Source organism: Scatophagus argus, chromosome 11 (assembly GCF_020382885.2).
Source record: "Scatophagus argus isolate fScaArg1 chromosome 11, fScaArg1.pri, whole genome shotgun sequence".
NCBI classification, from domain to species: domain Eukaryota; kingdom Metazoa; phylum Chordata; class Actinopteri; family Scatophagidae; genus Scatophagus; species Scatophagus argus.
This window is the reverse complement of record NC_058503.1, coordinates 3,436,110-3,456,769: the sequence shown is the minus strand read 5'-3', so window position 1 is coordinate 3,456,769 and position 20,660 is coordinate 3,436,110. Positions and strand designations below refer to the sequence as shown.

The following is a 20,660-nucleotide window of genomic DNA, read 5'->3' as shown; positions in this document are numbered from 1 at the left end:
TTCATCGGATGAATACCTGTTTTGTTTTTTGGGGTTTGTTTTTTGTCCAGCTTATCTCTTCCTGTTTTGTTGTATTCTAATTGTAATTGAAATATGAGTACAGACCATTGTCACAGCAGACATTTGGACTAGTCCATAGGAGTAAAAACACAGGCATGCGTAATAATGATTGTTTCAATACGTCATATCAGTGAACCAGCCAGCATAACATTTAAAGCTCACTCAGGTTTTTTGTGTTTCATTTTACAACAGTATGCTATTAGCATGTAAGCATGCTGTTATCTCAGCAGAGTGACAGATAATCTCACCAAAATGGTAGCCTAGCATGCTATCAAATGTACCCATACTAGGCTAGTAAGGACAGACAGGAATGCACTTTTGGGATCAGTTAATCAGAGCTCTTCAGTTAAAAGCTTTGCTCAAGTTTAGAAAACAATAATAATCATTCGATAACTAGCTACTACTGGCAGCTAGCCTTACAAAAATACTGTAGCCCATTTCTGCCACCTATACGTTAAACTTCCTCATAACTATTACAAACCTTAGTTGTATTTTTATAGTTTGAGATATGATCATAATCAACCTTATAATTGTGAGATGCTAAAAGACTAGTAGAAATAAAACTAATACAACTAAAAGAAAACAGGTGAAGAACTATTCCACTATAATAGCCCCACATACATCCTCTATGCAGTTTGATTTTTTTTTATTGCTTCCATCATGTTAGTTTGTCAGTATGTCTGTACAATGTAAATGTCTGTATCCTCATGTGCTGTAGCTGAGGGTCCTGACAGGATCACCGTTGCCTGGAACTGCAGCCAAACCATCTGGTCTGTTAAGATACAGGATAGGAAGGACAGATGGCAGAATGACTGACTTTACTGAAACAGAGATAAAGTTAGACTGGAGGGGAGACATGGAAAGATACTGTACTGTCACACAACCAGTGACGACACTGATGAATCTCACTTGCAGCGCAACACACTTGTGTTTCCTGAAGACAGGATTATTTATGTTTATTGTGTTCATTGTTCCACTATTGCTTATTTACTCCTGTTCAAACAAAAGGCATTTAATTCTCAATAGTTACTCAGAATAATTTCTCTAAGGGTCATGTCATATTATATTAACTACTTTTTTTGTGGACAACTCTTTTGTCAGATTAATGGATAAACTTAAAATCACCTTTTCCCCAATGTCAGTGTTCACATAATTCCCGTAAATTCTGTTTACCATAAAGCAGCATTTAGCTGTTAAGACATTCAAGAAGACTTAAAGATCAAAATGTTTTCATCATTCTAAAAGTTTGAAAAACAACATATAAAAATGTTTTACTTCTGCAAAACCAACATTAAACTTTCATGGAATTTCTATGTAGCTTGTGTGGAGTGTCAGCCATTGAGGTTAGTACAAACTGAAACAAAAACATCAAAAGAAGTAACAACAAATACAAAACCTGAAATGAACCATATAGGGAAAGTGTTGCAGACAAAGATTTATACCTGTTGCCGTATGAAAACATCAGTACTGTTCTGCCTTCTAGATTTTATATTAATAAAATCTTTATAAATAAAACCTTGCTTTATCTGTTCACTTTCACTCTAATTTCTAAATATAAAAATAATAAAATCTTTAAAATATAACCTTAATGATCACTGATTTTATGTTTCATTTTCTTTAAACATTTATTCATTTGACTGCTAAATGTCTTCCTCTTTATCGTCTTAAATAGAAAAGTTTAATCTAATGGCATGACAGTGTAAACAGAAGCAGGCAGACCGCTCAGTTTCACATTTGCTGTTGTAGTTTATTTACAAATATTAAAAACTACAAAGTGTTAATCATCTTCAGCCTACTGCAGAACAAAACTTCACCTTCACGCCGCATTGGTAACTCATGCTCAAGTCCAAAAGGTTCATTTTACATATTTAAAATACATTTAAAATCATTATTATTAGAGTCCCAACAGTACAATGCTAACCGTTGCCAATGAATGCAACATATTGCACAGCCTGGCTTCATATTTTTTCTTATCTTAAATAGTGCAAAAAGATTTTTTTTTTTTAAACAGGAATGTTCTAGAGCCTCAGTTGAAAAATCAAAATTTACTTTATACAGTGAACTGCTAACATTAAAAAACAAAATCAACATGAAGGAGGAAAAAAAAATCCAACTTTGTCCATAAAATAAAATAATTAACAAGGCAGAAAAACAACAACAACAAGAGGAATAAACACAAATTTATGTATAGATTGCCACAGACAACAAAATAAACCTTCTCCACTGCGGAGAAAGGGGCTGAGTCCACCTGAAAGCCCCAGGTGAGATTTGTTTTCTTTTCAAAAAACATAAAAAAAAAACATATACACAAAAAAGAAAAAAAGGCAGGGTGTTAGGAACTGAAATAAGAGTCTGGTTTCGGCTCCACAACGTCTCAATGGTTTTGTCTCTCTGGTTTTCAGAGTCAGCTACAACTTACAAGATTTTCTATCCAGTCTATTTTTGCAGGATAATTCCTCAGTACCTGTTTACATGGAAAATCATCAGTGTGTGTGTGTGTGTGTGTGTGTGTGTGTGAGTGCCTCATTTGGAAGCCTGAAATCCATTTTCATGTAGTTGCCACAGAGCCAGCTGTCAGTGCAGCAGCTTGATGGGTAGTAAGAGCACAGTTCTGTACCTTTTACCTCACAGGAGCCAGTAAGGACGTAAAATACCAAAAGTAAAAAGTTTCCTATGAGGTCCATGAGTTCGTTCGTAAAGGGAGAAGGAACAAGTGGAGGAGTATGTCAGGGAGGGGTGTGGGGACGGGGGGCAGGAGGTGAGGGAAGTGAGCAGTTAGGAACTGGGGTTGGGAGCTGACTCAAAAAACTAAAAACAAAAATGGGTCGACAGAGCTTTACAAATCTCTCATCCCATCCGAGTGCCTGGTTTCGAACCCAACCAGAAGTGCGTCTGTCTGCAGGTACAGAAGTGCTGGGTGGGTGGGTGGGGGACTTACTTGATGTTGTTAGCATCGGCCACTGCCGCTGGGAAGGAGGAAGTAGAAGAAGAGTCTTTTATGGACTTTGTAGGCGGGCCCAGGATGTGTCCAGGAACCCAGCCCTCTGCGGCAGGAGACTGGATGTTGGCTGGCCGGTAAACAAGGTACATGTTCTGTTGATTGGTGGCCAGGATTTGGACGGTCTCTCCCTGACTGACACTGATTTCATTTTCTTTGAGCGCCGAGTAGTCCTGAGTGACCAGCTTGGTGGAGGAGACGCCGTTACAGCCGCCCTCGCTGTCCTGAGGAGGAGAGGAAGAGATGGCAAAAAAGAGGACGGAGGAGAAGACAAGAGGAGAAAACACAGCAAAGAAAAGGTGGAAATGACAAAGGGAGAAGGGATAAGGACAATTGAGGACAAGGTTATGGTATGCCTATGTGGGTTGGATAACAGTCCTGCTCTCTGTGACGACATAATAGTTGACCCAAACCTGACGAGGAGCAGAGGGAGGTCAAGGCCAAGGACGAGGAGGAGGAGGAGGAAAAACAATGACAGTTAAAGTGTCAGAATTCTGTTTAGGGTGCCTCACAATTCAGCAATCACTAGGGCTGTATGACTTTATCAATTCTCCAATATATATATCGATTTTTTGTTTACCCAGAAAGTATCGATTTTTCAGCCATGTGTATCAATACATTAAGCCCCATTCAAATCCCCCTGTGTTCTATTGCAGGAGGAGCGATTAGCTCAGCCGCTAAGCTCGCTTTAGAGCTTTTCGCAAGTTACCTTCCTAAATACAGGCGCCTGTAGTTGCACAGTCCCAGTGGGCATGACTGAGAATGGCGAATATAAATGCAGGACCTTCATCCTTAAAATCAGATGTGTGGGAGTAGTTTGGATCTATAAATAAAAAAGGAAGTGGCAAATTAGATAGAAGTCTTGCAGTGTGCAAGTTGTGCCACACCAATGTTAAGTACTCGGGAAATACTAATACTAATACTAATACTAATTTTCCCATCACATCTTTGATTTATTTTGTTCGGCATTTGCAAGCTGTACATTCTCTGTCCAGTCAGATCTGTATATTGCGTAATCGATCGATGCTTTCAGTTTTCAGTTCAGTTAATCCAATCCAACTCACACAAGATGGCACCAAAATTGCTGTCTCTTCAAAGTCTTTCAGAAAATCATGCAAGTGTATCAAATTGTATCGAATCGTATTGTTGGCTGAATGTCGTGATATGTATCGTGAGCTGAATATCGTGTATCATATCGCGAGATTAGTGTATCACTACAGCCCTAGAAATCACACAGCCCAAAAAACAAATTGCTTCTTTTGCCCAATCAATACTTGAACAATCACTTAAATCATTAGTCAATTGTTAAAATAGTTTGCTCGACTTATCGATTAATGAACTTATCAGCTGTAAAGACCATTCAGCACCTTACCTTGAACTTTCCCTGGTACAGGAAAGTACAGCACAAATCTCAAAACCTCAGCCAAGGGACGCAGCTTTGAAAGGTTTTCACACTACATGGCTTTAAATAATGTAGTTTTTGGTTCTATTTTAGGTGAGTGTCATTTAAGCTCATGACTTGCAAATTCTTGTCTTGTTCCTCAGAACATTATTCCCTAGACAAGGCAAATTACTGAGTGAGCAGAGCTGTCCAACCTCATGCAGACAGCAAAATGTTTTCAGTCAAAGTAGGCCAAAAAGAGAACAGCTTGGTATATATATATATATATATAAACCCATGCAGTATGCTGCTACACCTGCAGTAGCCCAGATTTTAACCTTGGCTTTCAGGAACAGGTACCAGACTTACAGACAGCATGAAGAGATGTGCTTCGTGTCCTAGTTCACTAGCTGTCTGCGGTCTATGGCCTGCGGTTTATGGCCAAGACAATGCTAGTGCAAAACTGCTATTGGAAGCCTGAAAAATTCTGGATAACTCTGAAATCCAGAAGTCTGAAAAATGACATTAAGAAAGTCGAAGTGTATAACATGAAGAGCCACCAAGCCCCCCCCAACACTTGTGTCTGAGCTGCAGGTACTCACCCTAGAGTCGAAACACGATGAACCGCCGTTGGAGGTAGACACTTTCATCTGGCTCCTCCCTCTCTCCATCTCCTTGTCGCCGAGCCCAACCGCCGAGGATGGACGGCTGTGAGAGGATAGAGCAGGCCGGTTTCCCGAGGACGAGCGGTTTCTGGTCAGTGAGGAGCTGCTGCCTGCTCCGCTCTTCTCCTTCTGGTATTCAATGGGAGACTGGAGAGCTACAATCACACACAGGTGGAATGTTTATATTCTTCTTTTGTGGTGTCAGTTAAGGTTTGCTGATGTTTTATTGTTCATAAACCTCTGGACATGATTGGGAGTTTTGAATCCTGTTTTTTGTGCTGAAATTAAAGTGCAACTAGGTTTTTGGATATTTCAGCCCATTATATGCACTTTACTTTTCCTGTTGAACTGTCTGAAAAGAATGCTGTTGTGAGATGTCTACTTTCTTGGTAGCCATTTATTTTTTCTGAGCACTCTACTTGCAGTGACTTAAAACAATTGCGTTAGTTTTTTCACCTCAATGTTACATTATCATCATGTGCAATTCAGTTTCATGTGGTTTCTTCATGCATTCAAAGTTAATCAGGAAACCTCAACATCCAAAAAAAAAAACATCATTTCACAATGTAGTCTGACCGGTGGTGGCTCTATTGTCTCTTTTGGGGATGACATATGGTAGTACATCATGCTACTGAGGAGAATGTTGTGTGTGTGTGTGATTTCTCACCAATCAGAAAGTTGCTCTGAGCATCCAGGAGGTCCTGAATGTGCCGGACCCAGACCTGCTTGATGTCGACGTTGGCTGCCTGCAGGGTGAAACGCTCCGACGAACCGCGACACGACAGGACAAACTTACAGGGATCATTGTCCACACTTTCCTCCAGACCCAGGTAGGATACCTGTGGAGGGGGGTAGGCAGAATTTATGAGACTTCTTTTTTCTCTTAAATGTATAATACGAGAATCTCCATCAAGACCCCTTTCTGTTTTGAAGTATGTAACAATGGTAATTACAACCTATTAATTAGTCTTTGACTTTGACTCTTAAAAGCATTGTTCTAACATATTCTAAGGAAATAAGGATATCTAACATAAAACGTATTCGGAAGGTATACTTCCCTTAATAACAAATGGGTCCGTGTATCTCTGGGTGAACTGTTCAGTGTTCTCAAAGCCACCGGGAAGATAACAAGGGATGATAAGTTTTTTCAGCCATTTTGATTATGTATAAACACCGGAAGTCTCATATAAACACACACTGCAATTTCACAATGTGAGAGATTATTTTGGTCAAATGTGTTTCCAGTTTGGTGGAAAACTTGCTTTAAAACACAGGATTCAGGACATGTATTTTGTCTTTTCTCAGTTCAATGTAACAAAGATAAATTCAGCAACTATGAGCTATTCATCCATCAGAGATTGATACTATTGTTTAAAGTGCAACACCAAGTTTTAGCTCGAATGTCATGTCATGAGTGTCCAAGGTTATATCCAAGATTTTTGAAGTGAATTAAACTGCAGGATTTCCTCTGGAGAAAGGAAAGTAACTTCTATTACAACAACCCCTATAAAATGGAAGAAGGATCAATAGAGAGTGTAATATACTGACTATAAATGTAAACTCAACTTATTCGCGAACCCCAAGAAAAGAGCACCATCCTCCATGTACCTTGATGCTCTTCTTGAACTGGTATCCAGGCGTGGATGATCCTTTCCTAAGCAGCTCGCTGAAGATGACAATTTGCTCAAAGAGGAAAACTCGTCGTTCTTTGGAGCGTGACAAGACACCGGCGTCCTGCTCCGTTACAAAGAAGGTCTCCTGCTGCAGCAGTTTGCCCTGACAGGTTAGTTTACCCTGCAGACAAATTGGATTTGTCAACACAATTAATGTAGTATTATCATCATCACAAATAAACATGTGTATGGACGTGAAATATTTACAGGAAGTGAACATACCTCATATCCTTGCAGCCGACCCAAATTCATCATGTCGTTACACAGTTTAGGGACCTGAGACATCAAATCTACTGCTTTCTGTAAAAGCCAAAGAGAGGGATTTAAATACTCATTTATGTGTTCATTTCAGGTTTGTGTCCCTCTCATGGGCTGGACAATTTGGATCCTGTCTGTGGGATATGTACATTGTGATAAAGTGTGTCAGCACTTGTGTGTTTGTATTTTTACCTCTATTTGTTCGCAGTCAATGCCTGCCTTGGAGCTGTACTTCAGGAAGTCCTGGGGAGAACCGTGACCACAACTTTTAATACTAAAGATGCTGTAAATACAGTTCACTTTACCCTGACTGTCACACACACAGTTGTGTCAGATATATAAAGACACACACCCTTCTTTGTTGCGATTTAAACAGGTAATATAGAAGAAGACACTCAACACTCAGCCAGTTAAAAATATTCACAGCATATACAAATAATCAACATCATCTTTAAGATCGTAGTATGAAATCGTTTCCCTGGAATCAGATAAAGCAGGTATAGAAAATGGATGGAAGAATAACATTTGCCTGTGATGTCTCCAGTACAAGGTCAATGAAACACATATCTACATCACGCCTTTTAGTCTCTTGTAATTCAATAAAAGAATTTGTGTTAATGTTACCTTCAATAGCAGCTGGTATTTGGTGATTCTCTGGATTGGTTTGATGAGGAAGTCGCTGATGGTCAACCTGGACTGAATGTCCTGCTGGATTCCCTGTAAGACCAACACCAATGGTATCAGAATGCTTCTGTTTCATCTATTTCTCAAATTCATTTTTCCCCCTCATATTTTTGATTCATTAAATATAAAAAAAAAATCTTCCATTAATGCAATAATACAACTACATTAATATTAATAAGAGAGATGAAAAGTCATTTAGTAGAGACAATATTTAATTTTTACAATTTTTTTTTTAAGTAAAACTAAACAACAACCCCCGACCACACACAGTCACACAAACACATGAAGAGTCAAAGCATCACTTACGTCAAAATATGTGTCATATTCTGCTACGATGAACTCTGACTTAGGCTTATTCTGACAGTAAACCACATACATGTGGAGCCTTCTCTCCTGCAACACACACACACACACATTTTATTTCTGGACAACAGGTCACAGGGACAGTAGGGATCTGTCCAGGTCAGATATATTGTCATCATCATCATTACCATCGCACAGTGTTCCACTCACATGTTTGATGAAGAGCTCAGGAAGATGTTCATGGTCTTCAAGACATTTCTCCAGCTCCCCTACAAAGAACCTGACCGAGTCACGAGGGAGATGTTGTTAGTTAGCACACAGAAACAGTACAAACTCCACACAGTCTCCACCCAAGCCTTACTTCCTATGCAAAATGCTGAACTTACTCTCTGTGCCAGTCGTAGATCTGGTGGATGTTGCCGAAAACAATTTTGTCTTTTCCTTTCATGTCATCCGGGACGCCCTTTTCCTCGATCCTCTTCATGAAGCCCTGTGGGGTCACAAATGGTCAGCAGGTGGTTTTGCTCACTTGTTCTCAGTCAGTGGAAATGAAAATAACACAGAAATATTTTACATCCAGCTACAACAGAGGAGTCCTAAGAGTACGATGCAGAGGGGTTACTCGAGTTAGATACAGATCGTAAAGGAAACCTAAATTATGGGATCACATGTCTGCACAAAATTGATACTGGAGTTAGCAAGGACTTGCATTATTATCAGGCCCAGAGAACCACAGACATGCAGATGTCTCACCTCCACCACGATGCCCAGGTCTTTGACGTAGTCCTTCTCTGTTTGAATCAGCTCATTCAGAACAAACCTGAACAGTATAAATAGTGCAATAAGACTGTGGTTGTAGTGAAAAAGCAGCACTTGAGCTGGGCAAGTTGGCATAGGATAACTCACATTCGCCCTCTCATGGCTTTGGCTCTCTGCTCCAATTCAGGGTTTCGCGGCTGAACAGGAGTGGTTTGCTCAGGTGGAGAGAGGGGGGGGAAGCTGGGGTATGCTCCTGGTTCCTGAGTCTGAAGAGACGAGAAGGTCAGTTGATTTTGTCATAGAAAAGCAACTAAACTACCCTACTCATAACTGTGCATTGAAAATGTACAGGTGAAATTCTCTTTTCATCCAGTCTAGTTCATTTATCAGAATCATAGATTATGTCTCAGAGATCTTTAGAACAACCTTCTACACCCTCAATAAACAAAAACTCTGAATGAAAAAAACTCTCAACATTAGGATAATAACATTATTCAGTGACAGCAGAGGGCAGCAGGAGTTCGGTCTTTAAAAGTCTTTGATGTTATCAGTACATGCAGGTTAGAGTTCATGCCATCAGTTCATAATAATAAATATAGTAAATAATCATCCACAAAGGTTACACACTGTGTTGGCAAATGAAATGCAAGAAAAAACTGCTTCAGCTCTTTAAATTTTTTTTTTTCCAACTTGAGGTTTTTAATGCTGTCCAGAAAGCACATGTGAGTAATTTCAAACACCCACAGCAGTAATAATTACTGCTAATACACTGCTGAATTGGCTGGTCTGGGAGACTTCTACAGTGTAAAAGTTCATCACAACAGCTGTTGTCAATATACCATAGGCAGGTGCTGGTATTCCCTTCTGAGCCATGTTTTAAGTGTCAGTGTATGCTGAGTAAGCTCTTATCAAGTCCTGTTGCCAATATACCCATGAATGCACAGACTGCTATAACTGGATTACTTTAAGACCAAAGATAAACATCTGTTTTAAAGCCTTGAGTTTTGCATTATTGTCATCACCATCTTGATTTTTTGGAGCCAGAAGACAAGAGACGAGAGGGTGGAGCTGGGCGGAATCTGTATTACTGTGCTAATTAGGAAACTGTCTTTTGAGGTCATAACTCAGGTGAGAAGCAGGATCATTTTCTCAGACGCTTGCATACAACACAACACTGGGCAACATAAATTCACTATTCATTTGTTGAACTGAGCACAAAAAGGTTCATGATGCGGAAACTTCATGGAGACGCCACATGAACACGTCCACCGTTCATGCAAATAACCCATAGGTGTACACAATCATGCACACTCACCATCTTGGTTTTAACCAGTTTTTCTATGGCGCTAACCAGCTCTGCAGCGCTGGGCACCTCAGAGGACGGCTGCAGAGACGTTAGCAAGGATGAAGACTGAGAGAGGAAGAGGAGAGGAGGATCAACAGCAACAGCATGTTAGAAAGATTGGATTAAAAAGAAGAGAGTTGTAGCAAGAAAAGAAATGGAGACAAACAGCAGTGAGAGAGAGGAAAGCAGTGAGCCAGCAAGCAGAGGACGGCAGCAGATCAGAGCTGAGCTACACGTGGACACACTGGAGGAATTATACCTGACAAAAACTGCTAATCTAAATGAAGAAATAAACAAAGAGTGCATATATATATATATATATATATATATATACTGTATATATAACAACTGAAACCTGAAATAGAAAACAGGAAACTCTAGAATTTAAAAAAAAAATTAAATGGAAAAAAAAGTCACTAAGAGGACCCTCATAAAAACATGAAACATAACTTTAGAAAAAAATTCACCCTCACCTTGTCGTCCTGAGCTGAGGGGTCCTTGATGATCTTCATGGGGGGAGGCAGAGGGGTGTGAGCCTCCTCGTCTGGCTCCTCCTCACCGCCGCTCTGCATCCCAGAGGACGTCTTAGAGAGAAGGTTGCCATCTTTACTGAGGACTCTCTGAAAGAGACACAGACACGATGCAGAGTCAATTAGAAATGCAAAATCACTTCTTACAAATTCAACACTCCAAGTTAATTTTCTTTCCTGAATAAAACTCTCTGATATTCCAGGTTATTCAGTAATGCAAGTTTAACTGACTTGATCTTTGCAAGTTTGTAGGCCTTCAGCAACTGAGACTTTCAATAAAAAGGTATTAAGTGTAGTTTTCTGCGAAAAGGACATTCTCACTGCACTGACATAGAAGATTCCTATGAGTAATTTACAATGAGAAACCACAAACAATAATGCGTGCAGCTATGGAAATCACTGACGCAGTGGCATTAAAATGATATTAAAAACAAATCAGCTGCTGTATATTAAGTCCAAGGGATGCAGTCATTCTCTGAAATTCATATTATTCTTGTCAGTGAAAATCAGACAGTTTCAGACAGCAAAAACATTTTACCGCAAGAAATGCTGAGAACTAAGAATAGAAACTTGCTGGTGTGGATGTACGTAAATAAAAACACTGAAATTGTTTCTTCAAAGGAGACTGACCTTAAGCTACGAAGTGAAATGCCATTTAACGAAAAGCAAACCACAGCAGTTGAAACCTCTCACTGCTCACCTCATCAATGATGTCATCCTGTAGGGAAATGTCAGGCTGTCCCAGGTCAATGCTCTTCCTGCTTTCCTCTCTTCCTGTTCCCGGTCCTGTTGAACATTTTAGAGCGACATATTTTGACATATTCAATTTACAAAAATGTTTGCAAGACATGCCTCTTTTTTTCTATCTTTCACACATCTGCGTTCACATCACCTGCTTCTCTCAGTCCTACAGAGACTTGATATAAGTAATCTATTACAGTGAACATTCAGTTACAAGTATTGTGTCAATGTTGTGCTATTTTCACGCAATGATGGAACTTATGGAAACATTAAGACAAGACAAATAATATCATAATATATAGTACAACAGTATTACCAGACAGACCTTCACAGTGTACTAAACTGAGCTAAAACAAATGTGTACATGAAAGGAAAAAAAAGCTGATAAACAATTTATGGTATGGCTTAAAATGTGGAAATGTGTCAGCTTGTGGCCAAATCCAAACAGAGCTGACTTTTTACTTTGTAACTTCTCATTAGGCTGCTCCTGATAGGTTTTCCACAGATGGCGATGATGGCGTTGTGTTGTAATGTGTTATGTTGCCCAAAGGACTGTGGTTTTGTTTGTTTATGTCTGCCTGTCTCACCAGTCTTCTTCTGTTTGTTATTGGGGAGCTTCTTGACCGAGCTGCCATGGCTGAGGCGGCGGACCGGACTGGTCAACCATTTTCTCAGAGTGTTTCCAGAGCGTTTGGGACCAGGAGAGCTGGACTGCAGCGAGTTGAGTGATGGCTGCGGCTGAAGGTTCGCCACTGACTCCGTCTTTCCATCAGAGCCACTAACAGGATAGTTTTCTGAAAGAAATTGAATTGAAGATAAAGTTTACATTTTAGTATCATCCAATCAGACTTCTTTGCTTTTGCTTCCACAGAAACAGTTTTTGACATTTAAAGTCATGCAAAATCAGCTGATACAGACATTAAGTTCATCCACCCTGACATCATCCATCTCTCAGTTATTTCAGCACACAAATTTTGACTGAATGACTTGATTGAATTTGCCTAACTACTGGTAGTTATAACTTGATTATTTAAATCTAAATAAAGTCTTAAGACCTGGATTTTATTAAATCTTTATGTTGATGGAGAAGGCAAAGAAGGAGAGTGATAGAAACAGAAATAAAACAAGACTGACTGAATGGATCTTGGTTCCACAAGATTTTGAAGTGTTTCTATGGGAATTTTTGTCCATTCATGCAGTAGAACATTTATGAGGTTGGGTACCAACCATTCCAGTTCATCCCAAAGGTGTTGGATGGGGTTGAGGGTCAGTCAAGTTCTTCCACACCAAACCCATCCAATCATGTCTTTATGGACTTTGCTTTGCTTTCACAGTCATGCTGGAATAGAAAAGGGTCTTCCCCAAACTGTTGTCACAAAGTTGGAAGCACAGCATTGTCCAACATGTCTTGGTATGCCAAAGCATGCAACATGAACAAATGATGATGATGCAAGAAGGCAGAGAAAGTAAGTAGCAATATTGTAGCTGTCTTTCTCTCTGCCTGCCCGCTCTCCTGCTGTCATTCTTTTTTGTCAATGACAGGGAGAGACAGGAATCTGGCATGATGACATTCCAGATGACATGATGAGATTGCTGCTACAAAGTTGGCAGCATAGCATTGTCCAAAATGTCTTGGTATGCTGAAGCATTAAGATTTCCCTTCACTAGAAGTCAGGGGCCGAGCCCAGCCCCAGAAAAGAAAAGATAAGATAATCCTTTATTAGTCCCATAACTGGGAAATTGGAGTGTTACAGAGGGTGCAAAGCATGCAAAGGTAACAAGGATAAACAATAAAACAGCCCCATAAAGAGGTCTGTCTGGATACCTTTGTCTATATGGTTTATGTTTGTTTCTGGCTGCTAACATCAGCAAACTAGTTCTCTTTGTGACAACAATAATACCACTTAGTTTAGTTAAATATGTTCCGACAGACCAGCATCATGTTTTGGCTCTTTGGCAAGTGACATCCAGATGATTTCTTTTATACTGATGAAAAACAAAGTCTGTTCAGCAGCTGCTCTCATCTCATAAAACCGGCACCCCAGACACATGTAGGACATGAATTCTTTCTTTCCTTGCTTTAATGTTACGTTTGTTTGTACCTGTTACTTCAACTGCAAAAGAATAACTATTTGATTGTGTTTAAAGATAACCAGAAAGCAGGAAATAAATGATAACAAACACATGTGGCATGTTGACCGTTAGACTGAAATGACTGAGTTATCAGTGGATGGTTTAACTTCAGATCGACCTGTTGTCATTTTGCAATGCCTGAGATATTCAAACACAACTCTTTGGGTGTGTGTGTGTTTGAAAGGGGTGGTGGGGGGGGGGGGGGGGTGGTGGTCATGTGTCAGGAGTGTGGTAGATCAGCTGCACTCACACACAGCTGGGAGCTATGGGCTGTGGCTTCTGTGTGGCTTTGAGGGTGTGTGTATCTGTGTGTGTTTCAGACAGGAAATGAAAAGTCAAAGGTCAGCCGTATGTCCTGAGGTACTCTGCTGTATTATCTATGAATGTTAAGCTTATTTTTTTTCCCTTCATTTATGCCATCCCTTATCTCCTTCCTCATTTTATTTGGAGGACTCCTTTATGTACTCAAATGTCTGGTGCTGAGCTGCAAATGCCTAAAACCACTTCCTATTTTTTTTTTCCTATTTCAACAATACAATTTCACTTCCTTGATCAGCACCAACAATGTCAAGAAAGTCTGTGTTTGTGTGAAGTTAAAGTTAAGTTTGGGCAGTGTGGGTTAATGAGTTGTTGTAGTTCTTATCTGTAACTTTCTGTTCAAAACAGCAGCCAAGGTCACCCAGTGCTACTAAGGTGCCTGTTTGTTTTTTCTCTCATGAGAAAAACTCATGATACATGAACTTGACAGAACATAAATATGAAATTGCAGAAAGGTGGACTGGAACAGAACTTGATCCTTGTGGTACAAGACAGTTCAGATCATCATAACCGTACAGTCCATCTGCAACAGGCCTGCGGGTGAGACTTGCACACACACGACTTTGTTGGTCTTTTCCTTTGAAAGTGACTGCAAGAATTCCTTTGTGCTTGTAAGGTTGCGTGAACTTCAACTCACTTTCAGCATGGAAGTAAAACAATATAAAATGGTCTACCTGCCCTTAAGGCAAACGAGAGGGCAGGGCTGGCTAAAACGGATCATAATCAGCTGCATTGTACAACTGCATAACTGGGAGGCTAAGACTAAACCACAAGGACACCCACTGTTTGACACTGACCAATAAAAACTCATTCAATTGAAAATAAACTCATAGCTTCAAAAAAAAGTGACTTCACCTTGAAAATGAACTCTGCAGTCTCATTGTTTGGAACCTGAAGACAGTTTTGATAAACTCACACTGCTACTGGAAACTTGACACGTTGTGGTTAATGACACGGTCCACAACATCATCACTCCTGACTGCAACTCCTAATTACATTTATGTGATACAGCATGATTAAAACAGCCAATCTTTTGGCAACACTGTTTAATGAACTCCTCCACACGTGCTTACTGGACCATAATTGCCTTTCAAACTATTTTCGATGTCACTAAGCTCAGATTTTTAATGAGCACAGACGAACTTTGCGCTTTCAGCAGATGAACGTAAAAACAACCGTCTGGTGTCTAAACCTTCACGTGCATCATTCTGCACAGTGAAGCTCAAACTGTAGCAACAATGAAAATACATTTTTGATCTGAAGGGGGTTTTAAGATGGTTTGCAAACCGTTTGCACTTATACCAGTCACCTTCACAGAACATACAGTATCTGTCAACACTGTATAGAACATACAGCTGCAGTATTCATGAGTAATTTAATGGCATCACCTCCATTTATCTCCAACAAGCGTGTGTGACATGACCAGGACACCCACCATCCAGATGTCACTCACTTGACATCTTTGGACAGAAAGTTAATCAAGAGTGCTTGCAAGAGGAGAGAGAAACTCCTGATACCCGACTGCTTTTCTGCCTCTGACTGCCTCCCTGTCGTCACACAGTGCAAGCGTTTCAGTGGTTACTCCCTGAAGTGCTGCTGACCAGACCCAGTCATGTGTTACTGCGGGAGGGAAACGTGTCATAGGTAACCAGTTCATTTGTGTGTGCGTATGTGTGTTCTCAGCTGAAGCACTATAAGTCACTGAGTGGCCTTGACAGCTGGTTGACCACAGAAAATCATCAAAGACTTGAGTGTGTGTGTGTGCGCAAACACACACACACACACACACACACACACACACACACACACACACACACACAGCTGAGTGATAAGACTCCACTTTATCCTCTCCTCCAAAGACAAAAATGACGGCACAGAGCGGCAGTTGAACCTAAAAGATCATTCTCGACCTTGAAAACAGCCACGTGACCAAAAAATACAGAAAGATACTTGACAAACAAGGTCCACGTATTTGGCATTTGCCGTGCTTTCAGCCACATGTTACAATCTTCCTCAGCAAATGGAGAGACTCAGGTGTAGCCATGATGGTTCACATGCTGAAGCCTCTGTGGCATGCTGTTCTAAAGTATGTGTGATTTGTTGTAAACAACACATACACCACGGTGTTTCGCTGTCATCAAGTATGATGCATATTCATCTCCGGGAAGGTCATTCCACAGTTACACTTGTGATCTCAGATAAGGAGGGAAATTTTCCACACTTTGTGGAATAAAGGTGACAAAATTCTGATGAACCAGTTTTTGTGACGGGAAATCTTGAGATACTGTGGAACATCACTTGTCCTTTACATGTCCTCCCCACACGAGGCAAACCATAAGACCATCATTCTCCATCCAATCTACATTTGATCTTCTACTGTATCTGTTCCCAGTACCAGTGCTCTCACCCTGACGCAAAGATATTGACATGTGCTGCAGCCTGGCATGAGTCTAAGATTCAAAGCTACACACAACACATACAACTGCATGGGATATGACAGAAAAGTTTCTTTTTGAGCAATAATGTAATAAATCATCATTAACTGATGTTCATTTAAGAAGCCTCAGTTAGAAAGACTGTTGCAGCATTAATACTCGGGGTAACACTGAATACTGTGTGTACTACAGAGTACAGCAAAGTCACGCTGATGGCCAAAGTCAGGTGAGACCAAACAAGGAAGCTTTTGTTCTGCAGCTGAGAGAAAGACAGACTGTCTACTGTTAAAATCCTCATCACTCACTAACCTTAATCACACACACACACACACACACACACACACACACACACACTCGTCAAACATCCAGTTGGTAGATACTAGACCAGAGGTCTGAATGCCAGGGTTTTTGTCTTGTGCTCTCTCTGAGACTTGGTTTCACTCTGTAATTACACTGCAGTACACACACACACACACACACACACACACACACACACACACACACACACACACACACACACACACACGTCTATGAATGGCTGTATTGACAGAGTATTAAAACTCTAAGCTCGGCACACACAGATAATGGCTCCTCTTTGAGTACCTGACATATGTTTTGTTGGTCAGATGCCTTTTGAAATAGCTGGTGTGTGTCTGTCACAATGCCAGGTGTCAAATCAAATCGAATCCCTAGTTGGTCCAGTGTCAACATCAGACTCTGCTCGCTCGCCGTGAGCCATAACCATTAAGCCCAAAACGTAAAAACAACAAGCTTCAATTCCTTACCGTTTTTTTCCTTTACAGCAAAAAAAGAGGTTATTAGTTAAAGAGATTTATCAGTTTATTTTTGTGTATTTTCCCAACACATGTAATAACTGACACTGTTCAAAATGTTGACCAATACCTGGCATTTCAGATGGGCTGCAGACAATGTTCCCTATAATGTCCTCAAACAATTACACAACAAAAGTAATCCAAAAATTTGACTTTGCAATTTTATTCACAATTTCCTGTTCTTTGTGCTGCATTTACACAGAGCTTTCTTTTTCTCCAGTCAACTCATTCACTCACACACTCACACACACACACACACACACAGCAGTGTAACATGCTGGGATTCAACGTCTTTCAACTTCAACTTCCATCCGGAGGATCAGCTCTTCCTGTTCAGCCACAGTCACCTCAAATTATTATATTATTGATGCCTACAGGAGACTTTCACCCATTTGTTTAATATTCAAAACATATACAGGTTTAAAACAACCCAGGTAGAGAACTGGCTGGATAGAAAATCAAGATAGATTCTTCTACTAACATCTAAAACTTGCTGCCTTCTGTACCAAGTAGAGTTACTGCAGCCAAAGTGGTTTAGAAGCATTCCTCGTATTTCAGAAAGGTTGAGCACAGGACAGATTAGGTTCTCCTCTATTTGAAACACACTATGTGGACAAAAGGACAGGGATATGTGACATTACACCAACAGGGACTTTAATGACATCACATTCTAGATAAACGGACAGCTTTGCTTCCATACGATTTTCCACAAGATTCTGGAGTGTTTCTGTGGAAATTTTTGCCCATTCATCATTTTCCTGCCTGCTCTCCTGCTGTCATGCTTTTTTTGTCATTGACAGGAAGAGACAGTAATCTGGCGTGATGACATTCCTCTCATACCGCTCTTTCTCCCACTCTCTCCTGTGACAAACCACGCTATCCAATATATCTAATTATTACGCAAATTTACAGTAAAAGTTGTAAAAGCAAAGAAAATAGATTTTCTACTGAATAAACTAGGTTATGTAAAGCCTAATTTCATCCAAGGATGGTGGTATAGGCTATGTCTGCTAGTTATGTGAAGAGTAGAAGCAAATCAGAAAATGAAACCAGTTTTTTGCCAAGATGACAGTCATAAGGGCTTGGTACACGGCAGAAGAAACACATGTACACATTCACACAGACATGTCTGGACTGTTTTTGTTTCACTGTGAATCATTCTCTTTGTTTTTTCCTCTAACACACTATCGGCACCCTGTCACTTTTGGTTTAATTCAATCATGCACTACCACTGAATTTTGTCAGCATTCCTTGAAACAACAGTCTCAACAGTTATAGAATTAATGCTATCAGTCCACCCTGCACAAAACCAAAATTATTTCCAGCCCTCTCAGAACTTTATAATGAGTAAAATCCATTAACAAACAAGTCAAGTGACTGTTTTCCGACAAACTCACTTTGACTAATGCACAAAACATCATAAGTTTGTCCGTCATGGCTACTGCCAGTAGTTCACCTCATTATCAGGCCAATATTTTTCTACATTTAATATCACTGACACTGAAGCTATTTTGCTTTAAATGTAGAATATTTTGTTGACAGCAGCCCGTTATGCAGAGAATTATCTCAACAAGTATCTATGAATGGAACCATACCTTGGACAGTTCACAGGAACTACTTTTCTAGAAGGGCAGGTTTTTAGAGTCCAGTGGTTGAAGGAATCTGAAATATGCTTGGCATTGTCACATTCAGACTGATTTAGTATCTCTGTATCTGTCTATCTATGTGTGTGTCCCTGCAGGCTGTGGCTCCTTCAGCCAACATTCACAATGTTTCATTTTCACATGCAAGCATATAAAATGTTGACTTGCTCTTTACATTATGTTTAATTTACTTCACACACACAGACTGGTTCTCAGTCAACAAATGACTGGGAGCGTGGTACGCTAAATCATAGCAAACAAAGTGAACCCTCTTCTTCCACTTAACGCCGGAGTTCTCTTGACTTCTTTGAAAAAGCTACTCTCAGCCTGATGAAGAGGATTGAAGAGAAAGCTCTTAGTCCATTGGGGGGTGGAGTGCTAAGAAACATTGTGACAATATGGAACTTGGCAACTTGGAGATATTACAGGAAATACAGTGTAACTGGAAGTAAAAGTTGTTTCATGAATAAATGTGGAAATGAAAACCATTTACATATCCCTGGAGGAAAGTGAAAGAAAATCACTGTTATTTGCTTGAGTTTGCTGGTAGATTCAGAGGAATCCAGAGTATGGTACTTCATGCTGTCACTACTGAACAGCCACCAAGCCCATGTGCACATCTGTTATTTAATGTGCATGAGACTTGGATTAACTTTAATTAAAAAAAATGTTCTGCTTTTACAGGACATTAAGACTGCTTTTACAGGACATTAAGACATTAAGACAATTAATTATTGGAAAAATCAAAACAGTCATCTTACTAAGAACATCAACCCTAAGAACGAACAGACATTCCCATCAAATGGGACGTGTCTCTGAGTCCCTGTTCCGATTTAAAACCGAGCTGCAGGTCAGATGAGACTGAACAAGCTGAATCACAGCTGATGAAGCACTCGAGGAAAGACTTAGAGATCTGCCTCTGTCCATTATCTTTGCTCTGTGTGTGTGTGTGTGTGTGTGTGTGTGTGTGTGTGCATGCTCTTGTGTTTGACTGAGGGTATGAGTAGTTTCCTGCCCATCTTCAGGTTTAATAGATAATGGACAGGACGTAAGATCACTTTACACCCCAGCCAATCACTCGTTCACTGTCTGAGTGTGGAAGTGCTTCTGTGTGCGTGTGTGTGTGTGTGTGTGTGTTAGGAAAAAAAATAGAACCATCAACAACAACAAATGGCCGCCTGTGCCTCATAGTGCAGTTCACAAACATGCAGGTCCATGTTGTATTAGGCACATCATAGGAACTATGGAAACTATTCCATATGAGACCAGTCTGACCAGAGGAACTTCAATGCCAAGACGACGACGCACAGAAGGAGGTGAAAGTGATGACTTCCCCAAACTCTGACTCTGAAAATGTTGTCATTGTCCGGCAAGTGTGTACAGTGTCTAACATGGAGCTTAGCAGCACTGGGGTCAAAGTCCACTGTCTCTCCACACACCATTGGTTAACCTTTAGCAAACCAAAGCTGCATGCTCACCTGCATACAGCACACAAATGCTGTTAAAGATACAATTCACGATTGTTGTAATTGTAGTCCTCAGCTTTAAGGTGACTTTCAGCTAATACCTAACGCAAACAAGCACACCAGTCAGTGCTGTGTAAACTAGAGTTAGATCAGAATGCTGCGGCTTCAACCATTCAGCCTGCTTCAGTGCACTGCTTGGTTTACAATACATACAGCTCACGAGGAGAAATGAACTTAGAAGAGGTTAATGGGACTGTCTTTATTGAATTATACTGCATTGTTAATGTTATAACAGAAAAATATATCTTTCAATATTTAGACCTGCATCAAGAACTACTTTTCCAAATTGTATCTACCACCAAGAGTTCATCATCTTCTTTTCTAGAGGATATATATTTAGGGTGCTGAGCATTAAGATCATTATTCACCTAATAC

At 40.2% G+C, this 20,660-nt stretch overlaps 1 protein-coding gene across 3 annotated transcripts in view; it reads right to left on the bottom strand.

The window, feature by feature from the left end:
• kalrna (kalirin RhoGEF kinase a) overlaps positions 1-20,660 on the bottom strand; it is a 128,861-nt gene that overhangs the window by 8,064 nt on the left and 100,137 nt on the right. The window contains exons 41-57 of one of the 3 annotated variants that reach the window (XM_046403173.1): positions 11,985-12,191; positions 11,357-11,442; positions 10,600-10,746; positions 10,097-10,192; positions 8,929-9,047; positions 8,776-8,842; positions 8,409-8,512; positions 8,233-8,302; positions 8,026-8,112; positions 7,660-7,752; positions 7,228-7,278; positions 7,000-7,077; positions 6,713-6,898; positions 5,772-5,943; positions 5,042-5,259; positions 2,999-3,282; positions 271-832 (exon numbers count right to left, since the gene is read on the bottom strand). In XM_046403173.1, the coding sequence (XP_046259129.1) occupies positions 766-832; positions 2,999-3,282; positions 5,042-5,259; positions 5,772-5,943; positions 6,713-6,898; positions 7,000-7,077; positions 7,228-7,278; positions 7,660-7,752; positions 8,026-8,112; positions 8,233-8,302; positions 8,409-8,512; positions 8,776-8,842; positions 8,929-9,047; positions 10,097-10,192; positions 10,600-10,746; positions 11,357-11,442; positions 11,985-12,191 (2,132 nt within the window). In that variant the 3' untranslated portion in view covers positions 271-765. Of the gene's footprint in view, positions 1-270; positions 833-2,998; positions 3,283-5,041; positions 5,260-5,771; positions 5,944-6,712; positions 6,899-6,999; positions 7,078-7,227; positions 7,279-7,659; positions 7,753-8,025; positions 8,113-8,232; positions 8,303-8,408; positions 8,513-8,775; positions 8,843-8,928; positions 9,048-10,096; positions 10,193-10,599; positions 10,747-11,356; positions 11,443-11,984; positions 12,192-20,660 lie in introns of those variants that run through there. The other 2 variants (XM_046403171.1, XM_046403172.1) reach the window with 2 other exon arrangements.